Source organism: Salvelinus alpinus, chromosome 19, assembly GCF_045679555.1.
Source record: "Salvelinus alpinus chromosome 19, SLU_Salpinus.1, whole genome shotgun sequence".
Taxonomy (NCBI): domain Eukaryota; kingdom Metazoa; phylum Chordata; class Actinopteri; order Salmoniformes; family Salmonidae; genus Salvelinus; species Salvelinus alpinus.
Window position 1 is genome coordinate 6,490,288 of NC_092104.1, and position 25,000 is coordinate 6,515,287.

Here is a 25,000-nt window from a genome sequence, read left to right on the forward strand (position 1 = left end):
ATTGACTAGAAGCAGGGCTTTATATAATAGATGGATTGACTAGAAGCAGGGCTTTATAGAATAGATGGGTTGACTAGAAGCAGGGCTTTATATAATAGATGGGTTGACTAGACGCAGGGCTTTATATAATAGATGGGTTGACTAGAAGCAGGGCTTTATAGAGTAGATGGACTGACTAGATTATTTCCAACACTGTTCATGTTGATATAATAATACATATTACATGCCATTTAGCAGGCCCATTTATCCAAGTGGCTTGCAGTCGTGTTTGCAAGCAATTCTCTATAAGTGACCGCAGTGGGATATGTTTTGACATCTACAATCTTTTAAAAGGACAAAAAATAGGCCTAATGTTGAAGTAAAAATGGAGTTTAATCGTCTCTATTTGACAGTTACAGCTCATATAAACACCTTAACACTTATCTTTGATCAGCTACTGTCCTTTATGACTCAAAAACAATTAACAAAAACATTAATTACATCAACGATCCATTCATTAAATCTGTCATCGGATTTAAGGTGAGACAACGTATCCATTATAAAAGATCACGCGGTCATCGAGGTTAATCAGCTGCTTTATGACGTTTTATCATCAGCATCCCAAACATCTATTATAATGAGGAATGACATATTGATCAAATACGAGGCGTCTTTTTTTTTTATATCTAAGATGGTATAATATTCGCAAGAGATGCAGATGTCAGGTTGGTGAAACAACGTACTTTACTCGACAACACAAAGTAAACAATTTACAAAGTGCAAAAAAGAACGGTTGCCACAAAACATGGGTGATAAACAGCACCCGGTACAAACCAGCCGGAACATTCCGACCTGAACAAAGAACAATCACACACAAAGACATGGGGGGGAAACAGAGGGTTAAATACATGACCAGTAATTGGGAAATGAAAACCAGGTGTGTGGGACAACGAGACAAAACACATGGAAAATGAAAAATGGATCGGCGATGGCTAGAAGACCGGTGGCTAGAAGACCGGCATCAACTTCGGCCGAAGTCGTGACAGCAGAACAATTGAGGGTGAACTGTTTTGTGTGTGTGTGTGTAGGAGGGTACAAGTAAATCTCACACATACTGTATATATATATATATATATATATATATATATATATATATATATTCTGCTTATATATATATATATATATATATATATATATATATATATATATATATATATATATATATAAGCATTTAGCTAGGTATTACTGTTGGAGCTAGGAACACAATAATTTAGTTAGGTATTACTGTTGGAGCTAGAAACACAAGCATTTAGTTAGGTATTACTGTTGGAGCTAGGAACACAAGCATTTAGCTAGGTATTACTGTTGGAGCTAGGAACACAAGCATTTAGTTAGGTATTACTGTTGGAGCTAGGAACACAAGCATTTAGTTAGGTATTACTGTTGGAGCTAGGAACACAAGCATTTAGTTAGATATTACTGTTGGAGCTAGAAACACAAGCATTTAGTTAGGTATTACTGTTGGAGCTAGAAACACAAGCATTTAGTTAGGTATTACTGTTGTAGCTAGGAACACAAGCATTTAGCTAGATATTACTGTTGGAGCTAGGAACACAAGCATTTAGTTAGGTATTACTGTTGGAGCTAGAAACACAAGCATTTAGCTAGATATTACTGTTGGAGCTAGAAACACAAGCATTTAGCTAGGTATTACTGTTGGAGCTAGAAATACAAGCATTTAGCTAGGTATTACTGTTGGAGCTAGAAACACAAGCATTTCGCTAGATATTACTGTTGGAGCTAGGAACACAAGCATTTATCTACACTCACATTAACATCTGCTAACCATTTGTATGTGACCAACACAATTTGATTTGAACATCTGCATATCTGTGTATGAGACCAATAAACTCTGATTTGACACCTTTCACATTAACCTATATATATACTGGGAAGTTACAAATCTACTGTAGCCACGTTACACGAACTGGTCTAAGATCAGTTTAAAAGGTAAAACATATCATTCATATTTACTATAGCCACAGTATAAGAACTGGTCTAAGATCAGTTTTAAAGGTAAAAAATATAATGATTTACTGTAGCCACAGTATAAGAACTGGTCTAAGGTCAGTTTAAAAGGTAAAAAATATAATGATTTACTGTAGCCACAGTATAAGAACTGGTCTAAGGCGTTGTTACAGCAGCGGCGAGCCCAGAAGCACACTTCTTTGTGTTGGTGGACAGTTAACTTCCCGCTTGAGATCATTTAACCTCACGAAGGAGCGAGCAGCAACAGTCATGCTTTAACGAGTGCAATTAATTAGTGTCAAATAGAAATAAAACTGCTTTTAATAGTTGTCCGGCATACAGTTTACTACAAGAGAAATAGGTCTAGAGACGTTCATATGCATGATAACGCTCATTTGCATAATCAAGCTAATTAAATAACAAAATCGGTGGCTGTGGCCCGGGTGGTTGCCAGGCGGACAGGAAGGAGTTAACGAAATGCAGGGCAGTAATTGGGTGAAGGGTGACCTCTTGGCAGCAAGTCAGTGACGTGTTTGACGGGTCGCCACTAGATCACGGCTAGTGTGTGTGTGTGTGTGTGTGTGTGTCTTGGCAGCCAGTCAGTGACAGGTCTGTCTGACGGGTTGCCGCTAGATCACGGCTAATTCTCATCACTGACCTTTGGAGACTGATACTCAACCAGTTAACTTACCAGTGGTCTTCTCCTCTACTCTGGGCTGGGCAGTCTATAGTTAGTTATATAATGTGTGTGTGTGTGTGTGTGTGTGTGTGTGTGTGTGTGTGTGTGTGTGTGTGTGTGTGTGTGTGTGTGTGTGTGTGTGTGTGTGTGTGTGTGTGTGTGTGTGTGTGTGTAGTGTGTGTGTGTGTGTGTGTGTGTGTGTGTGTGTGTGTGTAGTGTGTGTGTGTGTGTGTGTGTGTAGTGTGTGTGTGTGTGTGTGTGTTACACCGGACTCCAAACCATAATGATGAATAGAGGAACATTTGCTCCGCTGCTCACTATGCGGTCTATTCCGTTCACAATAGGAGTGAGGCTCAGTACCTCGGCCTATTTAGTCTAAGACGTTGTCATAAATTAGCTGTACACTAGACGTCTGCTAAAACATACCCCGGGCTTTACAGTCTGAGCTCAAAGAGACACAAACTAAATTAGACTATACAGATATAAATTACAACTGATAAAATGCAGAAATTCAATTCAACACTGAAAAGGCAAGAAACAACATCTTCAAAGGAATAAATCTAGGAGGAATCAGATTTTTTTTTTTAAACATAGAATATTAATTTATAATAGGAGTGGATATAATATAATAATTACTACAAGTTGTCAACAGATAAATATTGGAATTATATTTAAACATTTTCTCTTACAGAACTATAATTTCCTCATCTGTAAACCAAAAACCAAACTATTCTAAAAAATGACTCCCTCTTTTGGGAAACAATAACAAAGGCTCTGATTATTTTGTTACATGATGAGTTTGAAGACACCTGATACAGTATATGTTTATTTGAATATAATATTTGTTTTTAAAAAATCAAGTGCATTTTACTCATAACAACTGCTGATAAGATTTCCCCGATAGGTTTTCAAAACATGTTAGCGAGCGTTAACACACCATTATATTAATGCATAATTAATGCATAATTAATGCATACAAAAACACTAGCATCATTGAATATTCACCCAAAACATATTCGCGCGCATAACACAAATACCCGTAACCCGGGGTTACGTCTTTTTAAACATTCAAATCAAGGGGACTTGGATGAGGCTTGCATTAGAATAGATTACTGAGATTGCGTGTGATTCCTGTATACATCTGTCAGAGAGTAGCCTAATGCGTGCGACAGACAGACAGAGAGAGAGGTCCTCTTCTCCTGTAACGCTGACATTAACAATAATGTACTATAATTAAATCTAGCGTTCCAGCGCTCAGCGCCCAACCAGGGCTTTGATTTTAATAGGTGATGGAGGGGGGGGGTGTCTCGGTGTGTGTGTGTAACGGTGTGTGTCACGGCCAGTCTGAAGGATTGTGGGTGAAAAAGCAGCACTGGGTACAGCAGGTCACTTCTGATCAGGCAGCAGAGAGAGGAGGACGTAGGGACTACTAGCTAACGGAGACGCCAAACCCCCCCCCCCCCCCCCCCGTTCAAACTGCAGGTACCAGCCTATTCCTAACTAACCAATCAAAAACAAACAGACAAAAGGAGAGGAAAGAAAAAGACAGGAAAAGAAAGGAAGGGAGAAGAGAGAGGGAGGGAGAAGAGAGAGGGAGGGAGAAGAGAGAGGGAGGGAGAAGAGAGAGGGGGGAGGGAGGGAGGGAGAAGAGAGAGGGAGGGAGAAGAGAGAGGGGGGAGGGAGGGAGGGATTTCCAATCCATGTGGACCCCCAGACTGAGCCAGACAACAAAAATAACAACATGTCCTCTGAAAACACTCTACCCGGGAAACACACAACAACAACATCTTCTGAAAACACGCATAAGAATATTAAAATAATATACTATGTAATGGATTGGATTAAGAACACAGCTGAAGAAAATAAAGCTTTAATCCGGACAATGAAAATTATTTGGAAAAGAAGCTGGAATCTGCAAAAGCAGATAAAATATATTAAAATATATTAAAATGGTCCTGAGCTGATATCCACATCTGATAAACAGCTTATTGTGCTCAATTTAATTTATTTTGTATGCCATGTTTGACTTTTCCACAAAACAGGCACAATTAACTAGAAAGATTTACTTCCTGCAAAACATTTTTTATTTATTCTCATAAAATCACGAGGGTTTTATTAAGAATAAAATGTTTGGGGGAAATCTAATGACTCAATAAATGTAATTAATAATTATGGACCTCATGTTTGTCTCTCATCTCTCTCAGTCCATAATTTTGTCTCCTGTAATTTTCTCTCTCCCACCTTTGTACTTCTTCCTCCAACCTCCCACCACCTCTCCAGACCAGACCAGAACCACACATCCACCACCTCTCCAGACCAGACCAGAACCACACATCCACCACCTCTCCAGAACAGACCAGAACCACACAACCATACACCCCACCACCTCTCCAGACCAGACCAGAACCACACATCCACCACCTCTCCAGACCAGACCAGAACCACACATCCACCACCTCTCCAGACCAGACCAGAACCACACATCCACCACCTCTCCAGACCAGACCAGAACCACACATCCACCACCTCTCCAGACCAGACCAGAACCACACATCCACCACCTCTCCAGACCAGACCAGACCAGACCATAACAGACCATAACAGACCAGACCAAACCATACCAGACCATAACAGACCAGAACCACACAACCATACACCCCACCACCTCTCCAGACCAGACCATAACAGACCATACCAGAACCACACATCCACCACCTCTCCAGAACAGACCAGACCAAACCATACATCCACCACCTCTCCAGACCAGACCAGACCAAACCATACCAGAACAACACATCCACCACCTCTCCAGACCAGACCAGACCATAACAGACCAAACCATACCAGAACCACACATCCACCACCTCTCCAGACCAGACCAGACCATAACAGACCAGACCAGACCAAACCATACCAGAACCACACATCCACCACCTCTCCAGACCAGACCAGACCAAACCATACCAGAACCACACATCCACCACCTCACCAGACCAGACCAGACCAGACCAAACCATACCAGAACCACACATCCACCACCTCTCCAGACCAGACCAGACCATAACAGACCAGAACCACACAACCATACACCCCACCACCTCTCCAGACCAGACCATAACAGACCAGACCAAACCATAACAGACCAAACCAAACCATACCAGACCATAACAGACCAGACCAAACCATACCAGACCATAACAGACCAGACCAAACCATACCAGATCATAACAGACCAGACCAAACCATACCAGACCAAACCATACCAGAACCACACATCCACACACCCCACCACCTCACACACCTGAGAACAACTGAGAAACTGAGAACAACTTAGAACAACTGAGAAACTGAGAACAACTTAGAACAACTGAGAAACTGAGAACAAAAACAACTAAGGGGTGACGGCCACCACTTTGTAAACAAAAATGTGAAACAAAACAATGTTCTGTTGTTTTAAAACGATTTGTTGTTCCTGACACCATGGTTTAATTCCAATTAGCCTGTTAATGACTTAATGTCATGCTCTCTGATCTGGTGGCTCGTTTCAACCTAATATCCACTGCCAAATTATTTCCAATCCTGCTGGATATTAAACTCTGTAGTACATTTGATGGAACAGGACATTTTAGTGGTGTGACAACTTCCAGGCCGATAACAAGGCACTGTTTACAGGAGGAAACAAAGATCTGATTTAAATATATAATAACTCACGAAGGACTAAAATACCATTGAATCCATTGGAATCCATTGAATTCCATTGCCATTCTCCATCAGTCCTGCTGAACGTGTTGGCCTTTCAGTGCCCTGTACTGACACTCCAGTCCATCAGCCAGTCTGCTACAGTGACTCACTCTGTACACAAACAAACAGGGAAACAGTCAACTATGTGGCTGGCTCTCTCAAGCCTGATCCAGTCCTCTCTGGTAAGAGAGAGTCACACTACTAATCTGTGCTGCAGACAGAGTGATACACAGTGCCATACGCCTGGCCATGTCCATGACTGGGACTTCGAGGAACACCAACCTATGCCAAGCCAAGCCCAACCCAGCCAGGCTACAGTATGCCATGCTTCGTAACCCTGGTGCCCCTCAGCCTGCCCTATGCCAACATAGAGTACCACCCTTTACTCCCCTTCCTTTCTCTGTCTCATCCCTCTTCTCCCTCCCTCCATTTCCCCCTCCCTCCCTCTTCTCCCTCCCTCTTCTCCCTCCCTCTTCCCCCTCCCTCCCTCTTTCCCCTCCCTCCCTTTCCCCCTCCCTCCCTCTTCTCTCCCCCTCCCTCTTCTTTCTCCCTCCCTCCCTCCCTCTTCCCCCTCCCTCTTCTTTCTCCCTCCCTCCCTCTTCCCCCTCCCTACCTCTTCCCCTCCCTCCCTCTTCCCCCTCCCCCCTCCCTCCCTCTATCCCTCCCTTACTCCATCTGATTGGCATTATTTCCTGAATGCAAAAGGAGTTCCTAAGCCAGCATACTAAACTGCCCTCCTCCTCCTCACTCCCTTTCTCTCCCGCTTCCTCCCTCCTTCCATCTGATGGCATGCTTTCTTGAAGAGTTCCTGTCCCCCCTCCTCCTTCTCCTCCTGCTATCAGTCACTTAATTAAACTGGTCTCCGAGCAGTGTTCACAACATGACTGATGGCTGTTAAATGAAAACGCTTTCACAGACTGGGAGACAAGGGGACACAGTCAAACAAAGAGAGGAGAGAGATACAGGAAAGAGAGAGACAGGAAAGAGAAAGAGAGAGAGAGAGAGAGAGAGAGAGAGAGAGAGAGAGAGAGAGAGAGAGAGGGCCCAGGTCCACTGCTGTCTAACATGTTGTCTTGTTAGACAAGACAACATGTCTCTCTCTCTCATTACAAGCCTGCCCTAAGGAGACTGGCCGTCCGTCTGTAGCAAAGCAGCTAATAAGGTATGTGTTATCACTGCCATGATTTTAATAGGCTTCAATGTATTCAGGGGAAACGCTCAAGTGACATTATACGTCTTGAACAATGCCCAGATCTATAGCTTTTAGTATGGGAGACGTCCTGTTAAGTTTCCTTCTAGTAGGGGAGAGACTTGCTGTAAAGCTCCCTTCTAGTAGGGGAGATGTGCTGTTAAGTTCCCTTCTAGTAGGGGAGAGATGTGAGGTAAAGCTCCCTTCTAGTAGGGGAGAGATGTGCTGTTAAGTTCCCTTCTAGTAGGGGAGAGATGTGCTGTAAAGTTCCCTTCTAGTAGGGGAGATATGTGCGGTAAAGCTCCCTTCTAGTAGGGGAGAGACGTGCTGTAAAGCTCCCTTCTAGTAGGGGAGAGATGTGCTGTAAAGTTCCCTTCTAGTAGGTGAGAGATGTGCTGTAAAGCTCCCTTCTAGTAGGTGAGAGATGTGCTGTAAAGCTCCCTTCTAGTAGGGGAGAGATGTGCTGTAAAGTTCCCTTCTAGTAGGGGAGAGATGTGCTGTAAAGTTCCCTTCTAGTAGGGGAGAGATGTGCTGTAAAGCTCCCTTCTAGTAGGGGAGAGACGTGCTGTAAAGTTCCCTTCTAGTAGGGGAGAGATGTGCTGTAAAGTTCCCTTCTAGTAGGGGAGAGATGTGCTGTAAAGCTCCCTTCTAGTAGGGGAGAGATGTGCTGTAAAGTTCCCTTCTAGTAGGTGAGAGATGTGCTGTAAAGCTCCCTTCTAGTAGGTGAGAGATGTGCTGTAAAGCTCCCTTCTAGTAGGTGAGAGATGTGCTGTAAAGCTCCCTTCTAGTAGGGGAGAGATGTGCTGTAAAGCTCCCTTCTAGTATGGGAGATGTGCTGTAAAGCTCCCTTCTAGTAGGGGAGATGTGCTGTTAAGTTCCCTTCTAGTAGGGGAGAGATGTGCTGTAAAGTTCCCTTCTAGTAGGGGAGAGATGTTCTGTAAAGCTCCCTTCTAGTAGGGGAGAGATGTGCTGTAAAGTTCCTTTCTAGTAGGGGAGAGATGTGCTGTAAAGTTCCCTTCTAGTAGGTGAGAGATGTGCTGTAAAGCTCCCTTCTAGTAGGGGAGAGATGTGCTGTAAAGTTCCCTTCTAGTAGGGGAGAGATGTGCTGTAAAGCTCCCTTCTAGTAGGGGAGAGATGTGCTGTAAAGCTCCCTTCTAGTAGGGGAGAGATGTGCTGTAAAGCTCCCTTTCTGTTTCCTTCATCAAGCTCCCTTTCATTTATTTTATTTATTTGTATGAAAACAGATGAAAAAAAACTAAACATGAAATCAAATCCATAACATGAACTTTCAAAATGTACCTTACCTTCCCTGAGTTCAATCAAAACATGGTTTAGGCTGGTACTCCATCCACTGATATATTCAGCCACACCACCAGCAGCATAGTAAGGCCAGCCTTCCCTCTCCCTCCCTCCATCCTTCCCTTCATCCCTCCCTCCATCCCTCGCTTTCTCTACCTGCTGTTCCCAGTGGATCCCTAGCAGGGCTAAAACTTAGCGGCAGATGTTGGGTTGCTAACTTGGCTCTGAAGTGGCTCCCTGTCTCCCCGGTCTCCACGACAACACAGTCAAACCACATCAGATCTCTGCGCCCCTGCCCTGGGGCGAGAGCCGCACCACAGCTGTGGCCAACCCCCGCTCTACCTTTGGTGTTGCACGCCCTCAGGCGTTAAATGTGAGACCAAAAAACTAGCTGTTCGTTTTCCCCTCTCTCTCTCCATTCCCCTCAACCCGCTCATTCTTTCTTTCTCTCCCCAGCCGTGGTCCTGGGGCCCTCTCCCTCTGCTCTATTTCTCTTTCCCGCTCTCTCTTTCTCTTCGCTCTCTCTCCACTGCAGCAGCCTGGGTTGTGGGGCTCAGAGAAGGAGGGAGGGAGGAGGGATAGACGGATGGAGGGAGAGAGAGGAGCGAGGGAAAGACCCCGAGCTCCCCATGCTGAACAGATGTTTGTGACAACCTGCTTCCTAACACCTGTATGAGTTTTTGTAACACTGCACTGCCAATCAGCCCACTGAAACATTCATGACCCCGGGGGCTTGCTGTCGGTCATCAAAGACCACCGCCCCCTCCTGTCCTCCCTCTCCCCTACCTCCTTTCCATGTCTGCCCTCTTCTCTACACTCCTCTTCACTGTGCTCTGTGGTGGCCCACCCTGCCTCCCACCAGTCTGCCTGGGACTCTCCCCTGCCTCCCTCCCTCTCCTTCCTCCCGCTTCCCTCCCTCCCCTACCTGTCTGCCACCAGTTTGCCTGGGACTCTCCCCTGCCTCTCCTCCCCTTCCTCCCGCCTCCCTCCCTCCCCTGCCTGCCTGCCACCAGTCTGCCTGGGACTCTCCCCTGCCTCTCCTCCCTCCCGCCTCCCTCCCTCCCCTCCCTCCCTCCCCTACCTGCCTGGAACTCCTCAGATGTTGATCCCTTATGGTAGCACCTCGCCACAGACTTGATCAAGAACTTGAAATACAGCGCCAAGGTTAGGCATCCGAAAGGACACCGGGGAGGGACAGGGAGAGGATACACTACTCTCATGTCTGTCCATCTGTATGTCTGGTAACTCATGGCAACTCATCACCAGGATTTGGTTTGGTTAGCAACCACTTTGTTCCATTTAACTGTGAAATCAGGAAGGACAAATAACATGTAGTGGAGTTTTCTTTACACAACCGTGTGTCATTTCCTGTGTATTAGCCACTTCATTACACAGGTTAGCTATTTCCCATGGGTGAAGATACACACACACACACACACACACACACTCACACACACACACACACACACACACACACACACACACACACACACACACACACACACACACACACACACACACACACACACACACACACACACACACACACACACACACACACACACACACACACACACACAGCTGCCGATAAACCTAAGACAAATTGTTTATTTATCTGCCTGAGTGATCTCATTCACTGATCGACATCATCACAAATGTTTACCAAACACAATAACATATCTTGACGATGAAAACTCCCAGTATTATTTATTGATTAATTCTTTATTTATTCAGGAAAGACCCATTGAGTCCAGGGTCTCATTCCCATGGGTGCCCTGATCAAAGCAATACAACAACCAAATACAACGTAAAACAAAACACAACGTTGATGAACAACAGCTCAGCTACTAGGTCCTCAATCAACCCTAAACAGTCCGAGCGGCAGCAGAACATCCAATTGTAATGAGTTCTGCAAATTGTTCCAGCAGTGAGGCACATTAAAACTAAAAGCGGATTTACCTAAATTGGTGGAGTTCCGAGGAACTTGAAGAGTTAACCAACCCTGTGACCGGGTTTGGTATGTCATGTTTTTACACTTCAATAACAAAGTTAGGTAAGTCGGAAGATTGGGTAGTAGAGCTTTGTAAACAAAAAGAGAATAGTGAAGTGATCTAAGGGACTAATGAGAACCAGACAGCCTTTTGATACGGGATGCAGTGATGACTATAAAAACTAGCACCTGTGATTAAGCAAAGGGAGCTATTGTAGACAGAATCCAAAGGTTTAAGAGTAGTGGCTGATGCATTCTGGTAAATGATGTCACCATAGTCAAGAAACGTCAGGAAATTTGACTGTACAATCTGCTTCCTGTTGTTTAGGGAGACGCCAGATCTACACGGAGTCAAAAATATAAAACGTCAAGTGTTGGTCCCATGTTTCATGAGCTGAAATAATAAAAGCTTATTTCTCTAGCATCCCTGTTCGTGAGCATTTCTCCTTCGCCAAGATAATCCATCCACCTGACAGGTGTGGCATATCAAGAAGCTGATTAAACAGCATGATCATTACACAGGTGCACCTTGTGCTGGGGACAATTTAAAGGCCGCTCTAAAATGTGCCGTTTTGTCACACAACACAATGCCACAGATGTCTCAAGCTTTGAGGGAGCGTGCAATTGGCACGCTGACTGCAAGAATGTCCACCAGAGCTGTTGCCAGATAATTGAATATACATTTCTCTACTATAAGCCGCCTCCAACATCGTTTTAGAGAATTTGGCAGTACGTCCAACCGGCCTCACAACCGCAGACCATGTGTAACCACGCCAGCCCAGGACCTCCACATCCGTCTTCTTCACCTGCGGGATCATCTGAGACCAGCCACCCGGACAGCTGATGAAACTGTGGGTTTGCATAACCAAAGAATTTCTGCATAAACTGTCAGAAACCGTCTCAGGGAAGCTCATCTGCGTGTTCGTCGTCCTCACCAGTGTCTTGACCTGTCTGAAGTTCGGCATTGTAACTGAATTCAATGGGCAAATGCTCACCTTCAATGGCCACGCTGGAGAAGTGTGCTCTTCACGGATGAATCCCGGTTTCAACAATACCGGGCAGTCGGCAGACAACGTGTATGGCATTGTGTGGGCAAGCAGTTTGTTGATGTCAACGGTGTGAACAGAGTGCCCCATGGTGGGGTTATGGTATGGGCAGGCATAAGCTCCAGACAACGGACACAATTGCATTTTATCAATGGCAATTTGAATGCACAGAGATACTGTGACAAGATCCTGAGGCCCATTGTCGCGCCATTCATCCACCGCCATCACCTCATGTTTCAGCATGATAATGCACGGACCCATGTCACAAGGATCTGCACACAATTCCTGGAAGATGAAAATGTCCCAGTTCTTCCATGGCCTGCATACTCACCAGACATGTCACCCATTGAGCATGTTTGGGATACTCTGGATCGACGTGTACCACAGTGTGTTCCAGTTCCCGACAATATCCAGCTACTTCACACAGCCATTGAAGAGGAGTGGGACAACATTCCACAGGACACAATCAACAGCCTGATCAACTCTATGTGAAGGAGATGTGTCGTGCTGCATGAGGCAAATGGTGGTCACACCAGATACTGACTGGTTTTCTGATCCACTCCATTACTTTCTGTTTAAGGTATCTGTGACCAACAGATGCATATCTGTATTCCCAGTCATATGAAATCCATAGATTAGGGCCTAATGAATTTATTTCAATTGAAGTTTATATTGTTTTTCAGTGTATGTAATAAAAAAGAGAGCGAGAGAGCGAGAGAGCGAGAGAGCGAGAGAGAGAGAGAGAGAGAGAGAGAGAGAGAGAGAGAGAGAGAGAGAGAGAGAGAGAGAGAGAACGACATAGAGAGAGAACGACATAGAGAGAGAGAGAGTGAGAGAGAAAGAGAGAGAGAACGACATAGAGAGAGAGAGAGAGAGAGAGAGAGAGAGAGAGAGAGAGAGAGAGAGAGAGAGAGAGAGAGAGAGAGAGAGAGAGAGATAGGGAGAGAGAGAGAGAGAGAGAGAGAGAGAGAGAGAGAGAGAGAGAGAGAGAGAGAGAGAGAGAGAGAGAGAGAGAGAGAGAGAGAGAGAGAGAGAGAGAGAGAGAGAGAGAGAGAGAGAGAGAGAGAGAAAATGACATAGGGAGAGAGAGATGTAGAGAGTGTGGTTGATGAGAGTTCAGCAGAGTACTCCATATAGGGCCATTCCTGTCAGACATCACATTCTGCTGCTGTTGCTGTGACAGTTTGCAGCTGCTGCTTACACCCATTAGGTTACAACAACACAATGCTAACAACACGTTCCAGTCAACTTCCGCCCTCTGAACCACACTCACAAACTAAAACAACTGACTCACACGACCCCAGCTCTATCGTACATCTAGGGCCAGTTTCACAGATTAAGCCTATCCTGCACATTAGAGATTCAATGGACAAGGACCGGTTTCCCGGACACAGATTGAGTCTAAAAAGCACTTTTTAATGGAGAATGTCCATTGTCCAGCAAAAAAAGTTTAATCTGTGTCCGGGAATTCGCTACCTAATCTTTAGTCTTTATTCAGATCCCCATTGGCTGACGCCACGATGACAGCATTTCTTCCTGCGGTCAATAACGTAGAGTGGTTCAAGGACTGAAACTCCACAAGCCAAGATATCACTGTTACTACTGCTGATGATGGCTATGATATGACCCGTGTCTGTTTCGGATCTCATAGCTGGTTGTATGCGGTTGTGGGTTATGGGTTTGGGTTGAACCTCAGCGGTTATATTCAGTGTCTTACTTTGTCCGCAGTGGTAGGTCTCATGAGGGAAACTCGGTCATACTGCTGCCGCAGTAAAGCCCACAGCGCATCCAGACGACCCTGAAAACAGGAAGAAGGGAAAAAAAGGACTGTGCTTGAACATTTATTCATGGCATATCGCTGTATTTATCAATACAAAATGTGTCACAATCAGAGACAACGGAAAACAAAGATACTGTCACTAACAGTTGTATGGAATCCATAACTTTGCTATCACAATGTAAATCATAGAATCAGTGAAGAGAAAACATTAGTGAAACCAAACTTCCGGAAGCCATCTCCAACCGACTCGGCCTTATCAGGCTCTGACCAAAACAAGAGAGTTAAGGGAATAGGGTGCCGTTTCCAACCGACTCGGCCTTATCAGGCTCTGACCAAAACAAGAGAGTTAAGGGAATAGGGTGCCGTTTCCAACCGACTCGGCCTTATCAGGCTCTGACCAAAACAAGAGAGTTAAGGGAATAGGGTGCCGTTTCCAACCGACTCGGCCTTATCAGGCTCTGACCAAAACAAGAGAGTTAAGGGAATAGGGTGCCGTTTCCAACCGACTCGGCCTTATCAGGCTCTGACCAAAACAAGAGAGTTAAGGGAATAGGGTGCCGTTTCCAACCGACTCGGCCTTATCAGGCTCTGACCAAAACAAGAGAGTTAAGGGAATAGGGTGCCGTTTCCAACCGACTCGGCCTTATCAGGCTCTGACCAAAACAAGAGAGTTAAGGGAATAGGGTGCCGTTTCCAACCGACTCGGCCTTATCAGGCTCTGACCAAAACAAGAGAGTTAAGGGAATAGGGTGCCGTTTCCAACCGACTCGGCCTTATCAGGCTCTGACCAAAACAAGAGACTTAAGGGAATAGGGTGCCGTTTCCAGACGTCATCTTGAACGTACCTTTATAGGGGTATACCATTTGGACTCCTGGCGCTGGTGGTATGTAGGGGTGGGTTTGGGGGTCCGTTTGGCCATCGTGGGCTCTTCCACCTCCTCAGGAACAGACACTACAGCATTCTTAGCCTTCTCCAGCCTTGCCCCTTCCTCCGTCGAGCCCTTCTCTCCCCAACGCACCTGGTGGAGTAACATCAGACAGGGACCGGGGGTTATTTCAGGTTCCCATTCAGTCAATTGAGGAGGTGAAAATAAACATACTTAATTTTGATGGTAACTTTTGGTAACATTACACCGTCCTGAAAAGTAAACGTACAGCGTGATTGTTACCCACAATTCATAAACTAATCCATTAGCTAACCACATATATCATAGCTATGTGGGTGTAAACAAAAGTCCCATCCTCCCTTTCGTATAACCTGAAGAATAACCAGAAGAATAACCAGAAAAATAACTTGAAGAATAACCAGAAGAATAACCAGAAGAATAACCAGAATAATAACCAGAAGAATAACTTGAAGGATAACCAGAATAATAACCAGAATATTAACCTGAAGGATAACCAGAAGAATAACCAGAATAATAACCAGAAGGATAACCAGAATAATAACCAGAAGAATAACAAGGTTTGGTGTTTTTTTAATTGTTTTGCTTCACAGCATTTCATCCCAGGGTGTTTTGTGAGCTCCTAGCTTCCTACCTGAATAAACAGGTGTGGTGGTGTTTTTATTGTTCTCCCACAGTGCCTTTTTTTCTGCTTCCCCCTAAGCTTCCTGTTTTAATTAAATGCATCACAGCTGTTGCCGGGTAAATCCACCGGCACGGCAGAAGAGAGGTGAGTGTTTAATTAGCGACACGCTCTTCAAGCTGTAGGTTAAGCCTCTACAATACAGAACAGATTTTCATGATCACCATCCACCTGGGAAACACCCACCTCCCTACAGATATACAGGACATACTGTATACTGTCTATCTATCGTGATGAATAAAACACACCTGCATGGAGGGACGCAGAAACACACACACACACTGCTGCCTGTAAAACTAAGGCAACATGGGATATCCCTCACGAAAGATACACTATCTACCCTGATGAAGAAAAGATTCCCTGTACATTCCATCGCTGCGGGTTGAGCGTCAACGTGTCAGAGTCAACACGCTGCCTTTACAGGAAGAGAGAAAATGACACCTCTCCCCCACCTCTACCCCGATCCACAGAGTCAACACGCTGCCTTTACAGGAAGAGAGAAAATGACACCTCTCCCCCACCTCTACCCCGATCCACAGAGTCAACACGCTGCCTTTTTACAGGAAGAGAGAAAATGACACCTCTCCCCCACCTCTACCCCGATCCACAGAGTCAACACGCTGCCTTTTTACAGGAAATGAGAAAATGACACCTCTCCCCCACCTCTACCCCGATCCACAGAGTCAACACGCTGCCTTTACAGGAAGAGAGAAAATGACCTCTCCCCCACCTCTACCCCGATCCACAGAGTCAACACGCTGCCTTTACAGGAAGAGAGAAAATGACCTCTCCCCCACCTCTACCCCGATCCACAGAGTCAACACACTGCCTTTACAGGAAGAGAGAAAATGACCTCTCCCCCACCTCTACCCTGATCCACAGAACCTCTACCCCGATCCACAGAGTCAACACGCTGCCTTTACAGGAAGAGAGAAAATGACCTCTCCCCCACCTCTACCCCGATCTACAGAACCTCTACCCCGATCCACAGAGTCAACACGCTGCCTTTACAGGAAGAGAGAAAATGACCTCTCCCCCACCTCTACCCCGATCTACAGAACCTCTACCCCGATCCACAGAGTCAACACGCTGCCTTTACAGGAAGAGAGAAAATGACCTCTCCCCCACCTCTACCCCGATCCACAGAGTCAACACACTGCCTTTACAGGAAGAGAGAAAATGACCTCTCCCCCACCTCTACCCCGATCCACAGAACCTCTACCCCGATCCACAGAGTCAACACGCTGCCTTTACAGGAAGAGAGAAAATGACCTCTCCCCCACCTCTACCCCGATCCACAGAACGTCTACCCCGATCCACAGAGTCAACACGCTGCCTTTACAGGAAGAGAGAAAATGACCTCTCCCCCACCTCTACCCCGATCCACAGAGTCAACACGCTGCCTTTACAGGAAGAGAGAAAATGACCTCTCCCCCACCTCTACCCCGATCCACAGAGTCAACACACTGCCTTCACAGGAAGAGAGAAAATGACACCTCCCCCACCTCTACCCCGATCCACAGAGTCAACACACTGCCTTTACAGGAAGAGAGAAAATGACCTCTCCCCCACCTCTACCCCGATCCACAGAGTCAACACACTGCCTTTACAGGAAGAGAGAAAATGACCTCTCCCCCACCTCTACCCCGATCCACAGAGTCAACACACTGCCTTTACAGGAAGAGAGAAAATGACCTCTCCCCCACCTCTACCCCGATCCACAGAACCTCTACCCCGATCCACAGAGTCAACACGCTGCCTTTACAGGAAGAGAGAAAATGACCTCTCCCCCACCTCTACCCCGATCTACAGAACCTCTACCCCGATCCACAGAGTCAACACGCTGCCTTTACAGGAAGAGAGAAAATGACCTCTCCCCCACCTCTACCCCGATCTACAGAACCTCTACCCAGATCCACAGAGTCAACACGCTGCCTTTACAGGAAGAGAGAAAATGACCTCTCCCCCACCTCTACCCCGATCCACAGAGTCAACACACTGCCTTTACAGGAAGAGAGAAAATGACCTCTCCCCCACCTCTACCCCGATCTACAGAACCTCTACCCCGATCCACAGAGTCAACACGCTGCCTTTACAGGAAGAGAGAAAATGACCTCTCCCCCACCTCTACCCCGATCCACAGAGTCAACACACTGCCTTTACAGGAAGAGAGAAAATGACCTCTCCCCCACCTCTACCCCGATCCACAGAGTCAACACACTGCCTTTACAGGAAGAGAGAAAATGACCTCTCCCCCACCTCTACCCCGATCCACAGAACCTCTACCCCGATCCACAGAGTCAACACGCTGCCTTTACAGGAAGAGAGAAAATGACCTCTCCCCCACCTCTACCCCGATCCACAAAGTCAACACACTGCCTTTACAGGAAGAGAGAAAATGACCTCTCCACCACCTCTACCCCGATCCACAGAACCTCTACCCTGATCTACAGAACCTCTTCCCTGATCTACAGAACCTCTTCCCTGATCCGCAGAACCTCTACCCCGATCCACAGAACCTCTACCCCGATCCACAGAACCTCTACCACAGTCCAGAGAACCTTTTCCCTGATCCACAGAACCTCTACCCTGATCTACAGAACCTCTTCCCTGATCTACAAAACCTCTTTCCTGATCTACAGAACCTTTTCCCTGATCCACAGAACCTCTACCCTGATCTACAGAACCTCTTCCCTGATCTACAGAATCTCTTCCCTGATCTACAGAACCTCTTCCCTGATCTAAAGAACCTCTTCCCTGATCTACAGAACCTCTTCCCTGATCTACAGAACCTCTACCCGATCTACAGAACCTCTTTTCTGATCTACAGAACCTCTACCCCGATCTACAGAACCTCTTCCCTGATCTACAGAACCTCTTTCCTGATCTACAGAACCTCTACCCCGATCTACAGAACCTCTACCCCGATCTACAGAACCTCTTCCCTGATCTACAGAACCTCTTCCCTGATCTACAAAAGCTCTTTCCTGATCTACAGAACCTCTACCCCGATCTACAGAACCTCTTCTCTGATCTACAGAACCTCTACCCTGATCTACAGAACCTCTTCCCTGATCTACAGAACCTCTTTCCTGATCTACAGAACCTCTTTCCTGATCTACAGAACCTCTACCCCGATCTACATAACCCCTACCCTGATCCACAGAACCTCTTCCCTGATTCACAGAACCTCTTCCCTGATCCACAGAACCTCTTCCCTGATTTACAGAACCTCTACCCGATCTATATAACCTCTTCCCTGATCTACAGAACCTCTACCACGATCCACAGAACCTCTTCCCTGATCTCCAGAGAGAGCCTCAGAAGTGGAGATGGGCTGTCTAGGAGTATCAACCTGGTGTTTATGAAGAGAGTGGATGGTGGAAAGGGGACGTATGAACAGATGAAAAGAGGAGATGGTGGATAGCAGACGCATGAACAGACGAAATGCTCTGAGCAAAGCTCCAACAGTCTTGGGAAGAAGTTGAAGGTATGATCTTATGAAAACAAGGGACTGTGGATGGTTAAGGAAGGGGGGATGGTATGAAGAAGAAGAGAGAGAAGAGGAGATGGGGGACAGGACGGTGGCTGAGCAAAGCCCCAACACTAGTGGGTAAAGCTGGAGGGATGATTGCTTCCCCCCAACGTCCTCGGAAATCCCTGCTATGCCACCAACGTGCTCAGAAATCCCTGCTATGTCACCAACGTCCTCAGAAATCCCTGCTATGTCACCAACGTCCTCAGAAATCCCTGCTATGCCCCCAACGTCCTCAGAAATCCCTGCTATGTCACCAACGTCCTCAGAAATCCCTGCTATGCCCCCAACGTCCTCAGAAATCCCTGCTATGTCACCAACGTCCTCAGAAATCCCTGCTATGTCACCAACGTCCTCAGAAATCCCTGCAATGCCACCACCGTCCTCGGAAATCCCTGCAATGCCAATATCGTCCTTGGTGCTGAGTAGTAGGAGGTAGGGGGCAGGAGATAGGGGGTAGACGGTAGGGTGTAGGGGGGTAGAGGATAGGGGGTAGACGATAGGTGGTAGTAGGTAGGGTGTAAAAGAAGGGGGTAGGGGATAGACGGTAGGGGGTAGGAGGTAGGGTGTAGGGGTAGATAGGGGGTAGGGGATAGGGGGTAGGGGATAGACGGTAGAGGATAGAGTAGAGGGTAGGGGATAGAAGATAGACAGTAGGGGGTAGGGAATGAAGGGTAGGGGGTAGGGGATAGAGAGTAGGAGATAGGGGATAGTAGTTGGGTGATGGGGTAGACGGCAGGGGGTAGGGGGAAGGGTTGGGTAGGGGATATGGGGAGGGGGTAGGGTTGAGTAGGGGATAGGGGTTAGTGGGTAGGTGATAGGGGGTAGGGGGAAGGGTTGGGTAGGGTAGGGGATAGGGGGTAGGGGGAAGGGTTGGGTAGGGGATATGGGGGGGGGGGGGGGGGGTTGGGTAGGGGATAGGGGTTAGGGGATAGGGGGTAGGGGTGGTGAAGCAAGGGATTTAAACATGTTAGCTTGAACGTTTTAACTATGTCTATTCCCTTTGGAGGAAAGGGAGGGAGGGAGGGAGGGAGGGAGGGAGGGAGGGAGGGAGGGAGGGAGGGAGGGAGGGAGGGAGGGAGGGAGGGAGCGGAACAAAGGCCAGAGTTGGAAGGTAGGAGGGAGATGGAGAGGTGGAGAGTTACATGAAGCCGACAGCAGCACTCAACCCTTTATCCTGGATCCATCCATCCTGTGACTTAAGACAACCAGGCTGAGAAGAGAGAGAGAGGAGGAGGGATGGCAGCACCTGTCATGTCAGACTCATATCATACCACACACACAGTCACACACACACAGTCACACACACACAGTCACACACACACACACACACACACACACACACACACACACACACACACACACACACACACACACACACACACACACAGAACCCCAGAAGACTCGCTTTATGCCCCTGATATTACTGGCCGGCCCGGGCAGAGCTACAGTACAGCGAGGGGTTTTGAGTTTGTTGTCATCTGGAACGTTTAACAAAAGAACGTCCAGGCTGTTCCGTTCTGGGTTGCTAGGTGACATTTCAGCACCAGATGACTACAGACCCACTCTGTCCGTGGAGGTTCACACTCTGGGAACTAGTTCTGAGTGATGGGCCTTACCGTACGCATGAACCAGCCAAGGCAGAGCTAAAAACTACACTACTGTTTAGTAATGTTGTTGAGGGAAGTCAACTGCAGCAAAATAGAGTGATGCACATTAGACAGAGCAGAGACGGCGGAAATAAAACGATGTCATTTCCATTGATTTCCTCGTTCCTCTGAATCTCCATTAAAAGTACACTTGTATCCAGCAGCAGGCTCTCCGTGTCAGAGAAACCAATGATGTTAAAAGTTAAACAACCAGACCAGTAGTACAGACTACAACATGTGTAGTGAATGTTATGGGTCTCTCACTGTCCTCCAATCTGTGTCACTCGCAAGATGGACGCAAGTAAAAGGCACACACACACAGCTAACCAGCTAGTAATTCCACAATGGCTACATGACCAGCATAGTGAGTGTTTAGAGTGTAAACCTCCATGCGTTTGATCCCTCCTGCCCCTCTCCCTCCGTAGTACGAGGCGTCTACAGTCGCCCACTTCTTCTTGGGCAGTTGGTCATCCTCCTCCGGCTCCTACGGGGATAACAAACACGTCATGAATGTCGGTGCACAAAGTCACACACACACACACACACACACACACACACACACACACACACACACACACACACACACACACACACACACACACACACATATATACAAAAACACACATATTTACACATATGAAAGCATGTGAATAGAATGACCCTGAAAACTTGGACTTGGAAGTCAATGCTGGGTGATGTAATGCTGGGTGTTGTAATGCTGGGTGTTGTAATGCTGGGTGATGTAATGCTGGGTGATGTAATGCTGGGTGATGTAATGCTGGGTGTTGTAATGCTGGGTGTTGTAATGCTGGGTGATGTAATGCTGGGTGTTGTAATGCTGGGTGATGTAATACTGGGTGATGTAATACTGGGTGTTGTAATGCTGGGTGTTGTAATGCTGGGTGTTGTAATGCTGGGTGATGTAATGCTGGGTGATGTAATGCTGGGTGATGTAATGCTAGGTGTTGTAATGCTGGGTGTTGTAATGCTGGGTGTTGTAATGCTGGGTGTTGTAATACTGGGTGATGTAATGCTGGGTGATGTAATGCTGGGTGTTGTAATGCTGGGTGATGTAATGCTGGGTGTTGTAATGCTGGGTGATGTAATGCTGGGTGATGTAATGCTGGGTGTTGTAATGCTGGGTGTTGTAATGCTGGGTGTTGTAATGCTGGGTGTTGTAATGCTGGGTGTTGTAATGCTGGGTGTTGTAATGCTGGGTGCTGGGTGTTGTAATGCTGGGTGATGTAATGCTGGGTGATGTAATGCTGGGTGATGTAATGCTGGGTGTTGTAATGCTGGGTGATGTAATGCTGGGTGATGTAATGCTGGGTGTTGTAATGCTGGGTGTTGTAATGCTGGGTGTTGTAATGCTGGGTGTTGTAATGCTGGGTGTTGTAATGCTGGGTGTTGTAATGCTGGGTGCTGGGTGTTGTAATGCTGGGTGTTGTAATGCTGGGTGCTGGGTGATGTAATGCTGGGTGTTGTAATGCTGGGTGTTGTAATGCTGGGTGTTGTAATGCTGGGTGATGTAATGCTGGGTGTTGTAATGCTGGGTGTTGGGTGTTGTAATGCTGGGTGATGTAATGCTGGGTGTTGTAATGCTGGGTGTTGTAATGCTGGGTGTTGTAATGCTGGGTGTTGGGTGTTGTAATGCTGGGTGATGTAATGCTGGGTGATGTAATGCTGGGTGCTGGGTGTTGTAATGCTGGGTGATGTAATGCTGGGTGATGTAATGCTGGGTGTTGTAATGCTGGGTGTTGTAATGCTGGGTGTTGTAATGCTGGGTGATGTAATGCTGGGTGATGTAATGCTGGGTGATGTAATGCTGGGCGTTGTAATGCTGGGTGATGTAATGCTGGGTGATGTAATGCTGGGTGATGTAATGCTGGGCGTTGTAATACTGGGTGTTGTAATGCTGGGTGTTGTAATGCTGGGCGTTGTAATGCTGGGTGATGTAATGCTGGGCGTTGTAATGCTGGGTGATGTAATGCTGGGTGATGTAATGCTGGGTGTTGTAATGCTGGGTGATGTAATGCTGGGTGTTGTAATGCTGGGTGATGTAATACTGGGTGTTGTAATACTGGGTGTTGTAATGCTGGGTGCTGGGTGTTGTAATGCTGGGTGTTGTAATACTGGGTGATGTAATGCTGGGTGTTGTAATGCTGGGTGATGTAATACTGGGTGTTGTAATGCTGGGTGATGTAATACTGGGTGTTGTAATGCTGGGTGCTGGGTGTTGTAATGCTGGGTGTTGTAATGCTGGGTGATGTAATACTGGGTGATGTAATGCTGGGTGTTGTAATACTGGGTGATGTAATGCTGGGTGTTGTAATGCTGGGTGTTGTAATGCTGGGTGATGTAATGCTGGGTGTTGTAATGCTGGGTGATGTAATACTGGGTGATGTAATGCTGGGTGTTGTAATGCTGGGTGATGTAATACTGGGTGATGTAATGCTGGGTGTTGTAATACTGGGTGTTGTAATGCTGGGTGCTGGGTGTTGTAATGCTGGGTGATGTAATACTGGGTGTTGTAATGCTGGGTGTTGTAATGCTGGGTGATGTAATGCTGGGTGTTGTAATGCTGGGTGATGTAATGCTGGGTGTTGTAATGCTGGGTGATGTAATGCTGGGTGTTGTAATGCTGGGTGTTGTAATGCTGGGTGTTGTAATGCTGGGTGATGTAATACTGGGTGTTGTAATGCTGGGTGATGTAATGCTGGGTGATGTAATGCTGGGTGTTGTAATGCTGGGTGATGTAATGCTGGGTGATGTAATGCTGGGTGTTGTAATGCTGGGTGTTGTAATGCTGGGTGCTGGGTGTTGTAATGCTGGGTGATGTAATACTGGGTGATGTAATGCTGGGTGATGTAATGCTGGGTGATGTAATGCTGGGTGATGTAATGCTGGGTGATGTAATGCTGGGTGCTGGGTGTTGTAATGCTGGGTGATGTAATGCTGGGTGTTGTAATGCTGGGTGTTGTAATGCTGGGTGCTGGGTGTTGTAATGCTGGGTGATGTAATACTGGGTGATGTAATGCTGGGTGATGTAATGCTGGGTGATGTAATGCTGGGTGATGTAATGCTGGGTGATGTAATGCTGGGTGATGTAATGCTGGGTGATGTAATGCTGGGTGTTGTAATGCTGGGTGATGTAATGCTGGGTGATGTAATGCTGGGTGATGTAATGCTGGGTGATGTAATGCTGGGTGTTGTAATGCTGGGTGATGTAATGCTGGGTGTTGTAATGCTGGGTGATGTAATACTGGGTGATGTAATACTGGGTGTTGTAATGCTGGGTGTTGTAATGCTGGGTGATGTAATGCTGGGTGATGTAATGCTGGGTGATGTAATGCTGGGTGTTGTAATGCTGGGTGTTGTAATGCTGGGTGATGTAATGCTGGGTGATGTAATGCTGGGTGATGTAATGCTGGGTGTTGTAATGCTGGGTGATGTAATGCTGGGTGTTGTAATGCTGGGTGTTGTAATGCTGGGTGATGTAATGCTGGGTGTTGTAATGCTGGGTGATGTAATGCTGGGTGCTGTAATGCTGGGTGATCTAATGCTGGGTGTTGTAATGCTGGGTGTTGTAATGCTGGGTGATGTAATGCTGGATGCTGGGTGTTGTAATGCTGGGTGATGTAATGCTGGGTGATGTAATGCTGGATGCTGGGTGTTGTAATGCTGGGTGTTGTAATGCTGGGTGATGTAATGCTGGATGCTGGGTGTTGTAATGCTGGGTGTTGTAATGCTGGGTGTTGTAATGCTGGGTGTTGTAATGCTAGGTGATGTAATGCTGGGTGATGTAATGCTGGGTGATGTAATGCTGGGTGATGTAATGCTGGGTGTTGTAATGCTGGGTGTTGTAATGCTGGGTGATGTAATGCTGGGTGTTGTAATGATGGGTGTTGTAATGCTGGGTGTTGTAATGCTGGGTGTTGTAATGCTGGGTGATGTAATGCTGGGTGATGTAATGCTGGGTGCTGGGTGTTGTAATGCTGGGTGTTGTAATGCTGGGTGATGTAATGCTGGGTGTTGTAATGCTGGGTGATGTAATGCTGGGTGATGTAATGCTGGGTGATGTAATGCTGGGTGATGTAATGCTGGGTGATGTAATGCTGGGTGTTGTAATGCTGGGTGATGTAATGCTGGGTGTTGTAATGCTGGGTGATGTAATACTGGGTGATGTAATGCTGGGTGATGTAATGCTGGGTGCTGTAATGCTGGGTGATGTAATGCTGGGTGATGTAATGCTGGGTGTTGTAATGCTGGGTGTTGTAATGCTGGGTGTTGTAATGCTGGGTGATGTAATGCTGGGTGATGTAATGCTGGGTGTTGTAATGCTGGGTGATGTAATGCTGGGTGATGTAATGCTGGGTGCTGTAATGCTGGGTGATGTAATGCTGGGTGATGTAATGCTGGGTGATGTAATGCTGGGTGCTGGGTGTTGTAATGCTGGGTGTTGTAATGCTGGGTGTTGTAATGCTGGGTGATGTAATGC

At 46.6% G+C, this 25,000-nt stretch overlaps 1 protein-coding gene across 2 annotated transcripts in view; it reads right to left on the reverse strand.

Moving 5' to 3' along the window:
- Positions 1-25,000, reverse strand: part of antxr2a (ANTXR cell adhesion molecule 2a) — a 158,190-nt gene that overhangs the window by 75,154 nt on the left and 58,036 nt on the right. For both annotated transcript variants that reach the window (XM_071352129.1, XM_071352127.1), the window contains 3 exons: positions 20,888-20,986; positions 14,577-14,750; positions 13,669-13,749 (listed from right to left, as the gene is read on the reverse strand). In XM_071352129.1, the coding sequence (XP_071208230.1) occupies positions 13,669-13,749; positions 14,577-14,750; positions 20,888-20,986 (354 nt within the window). The remainder of the gene's footprint in view (positions 1-13,668; positions 13,750-14,576; positions 14,751-20,887; positions 20,987-25,000) is intronic.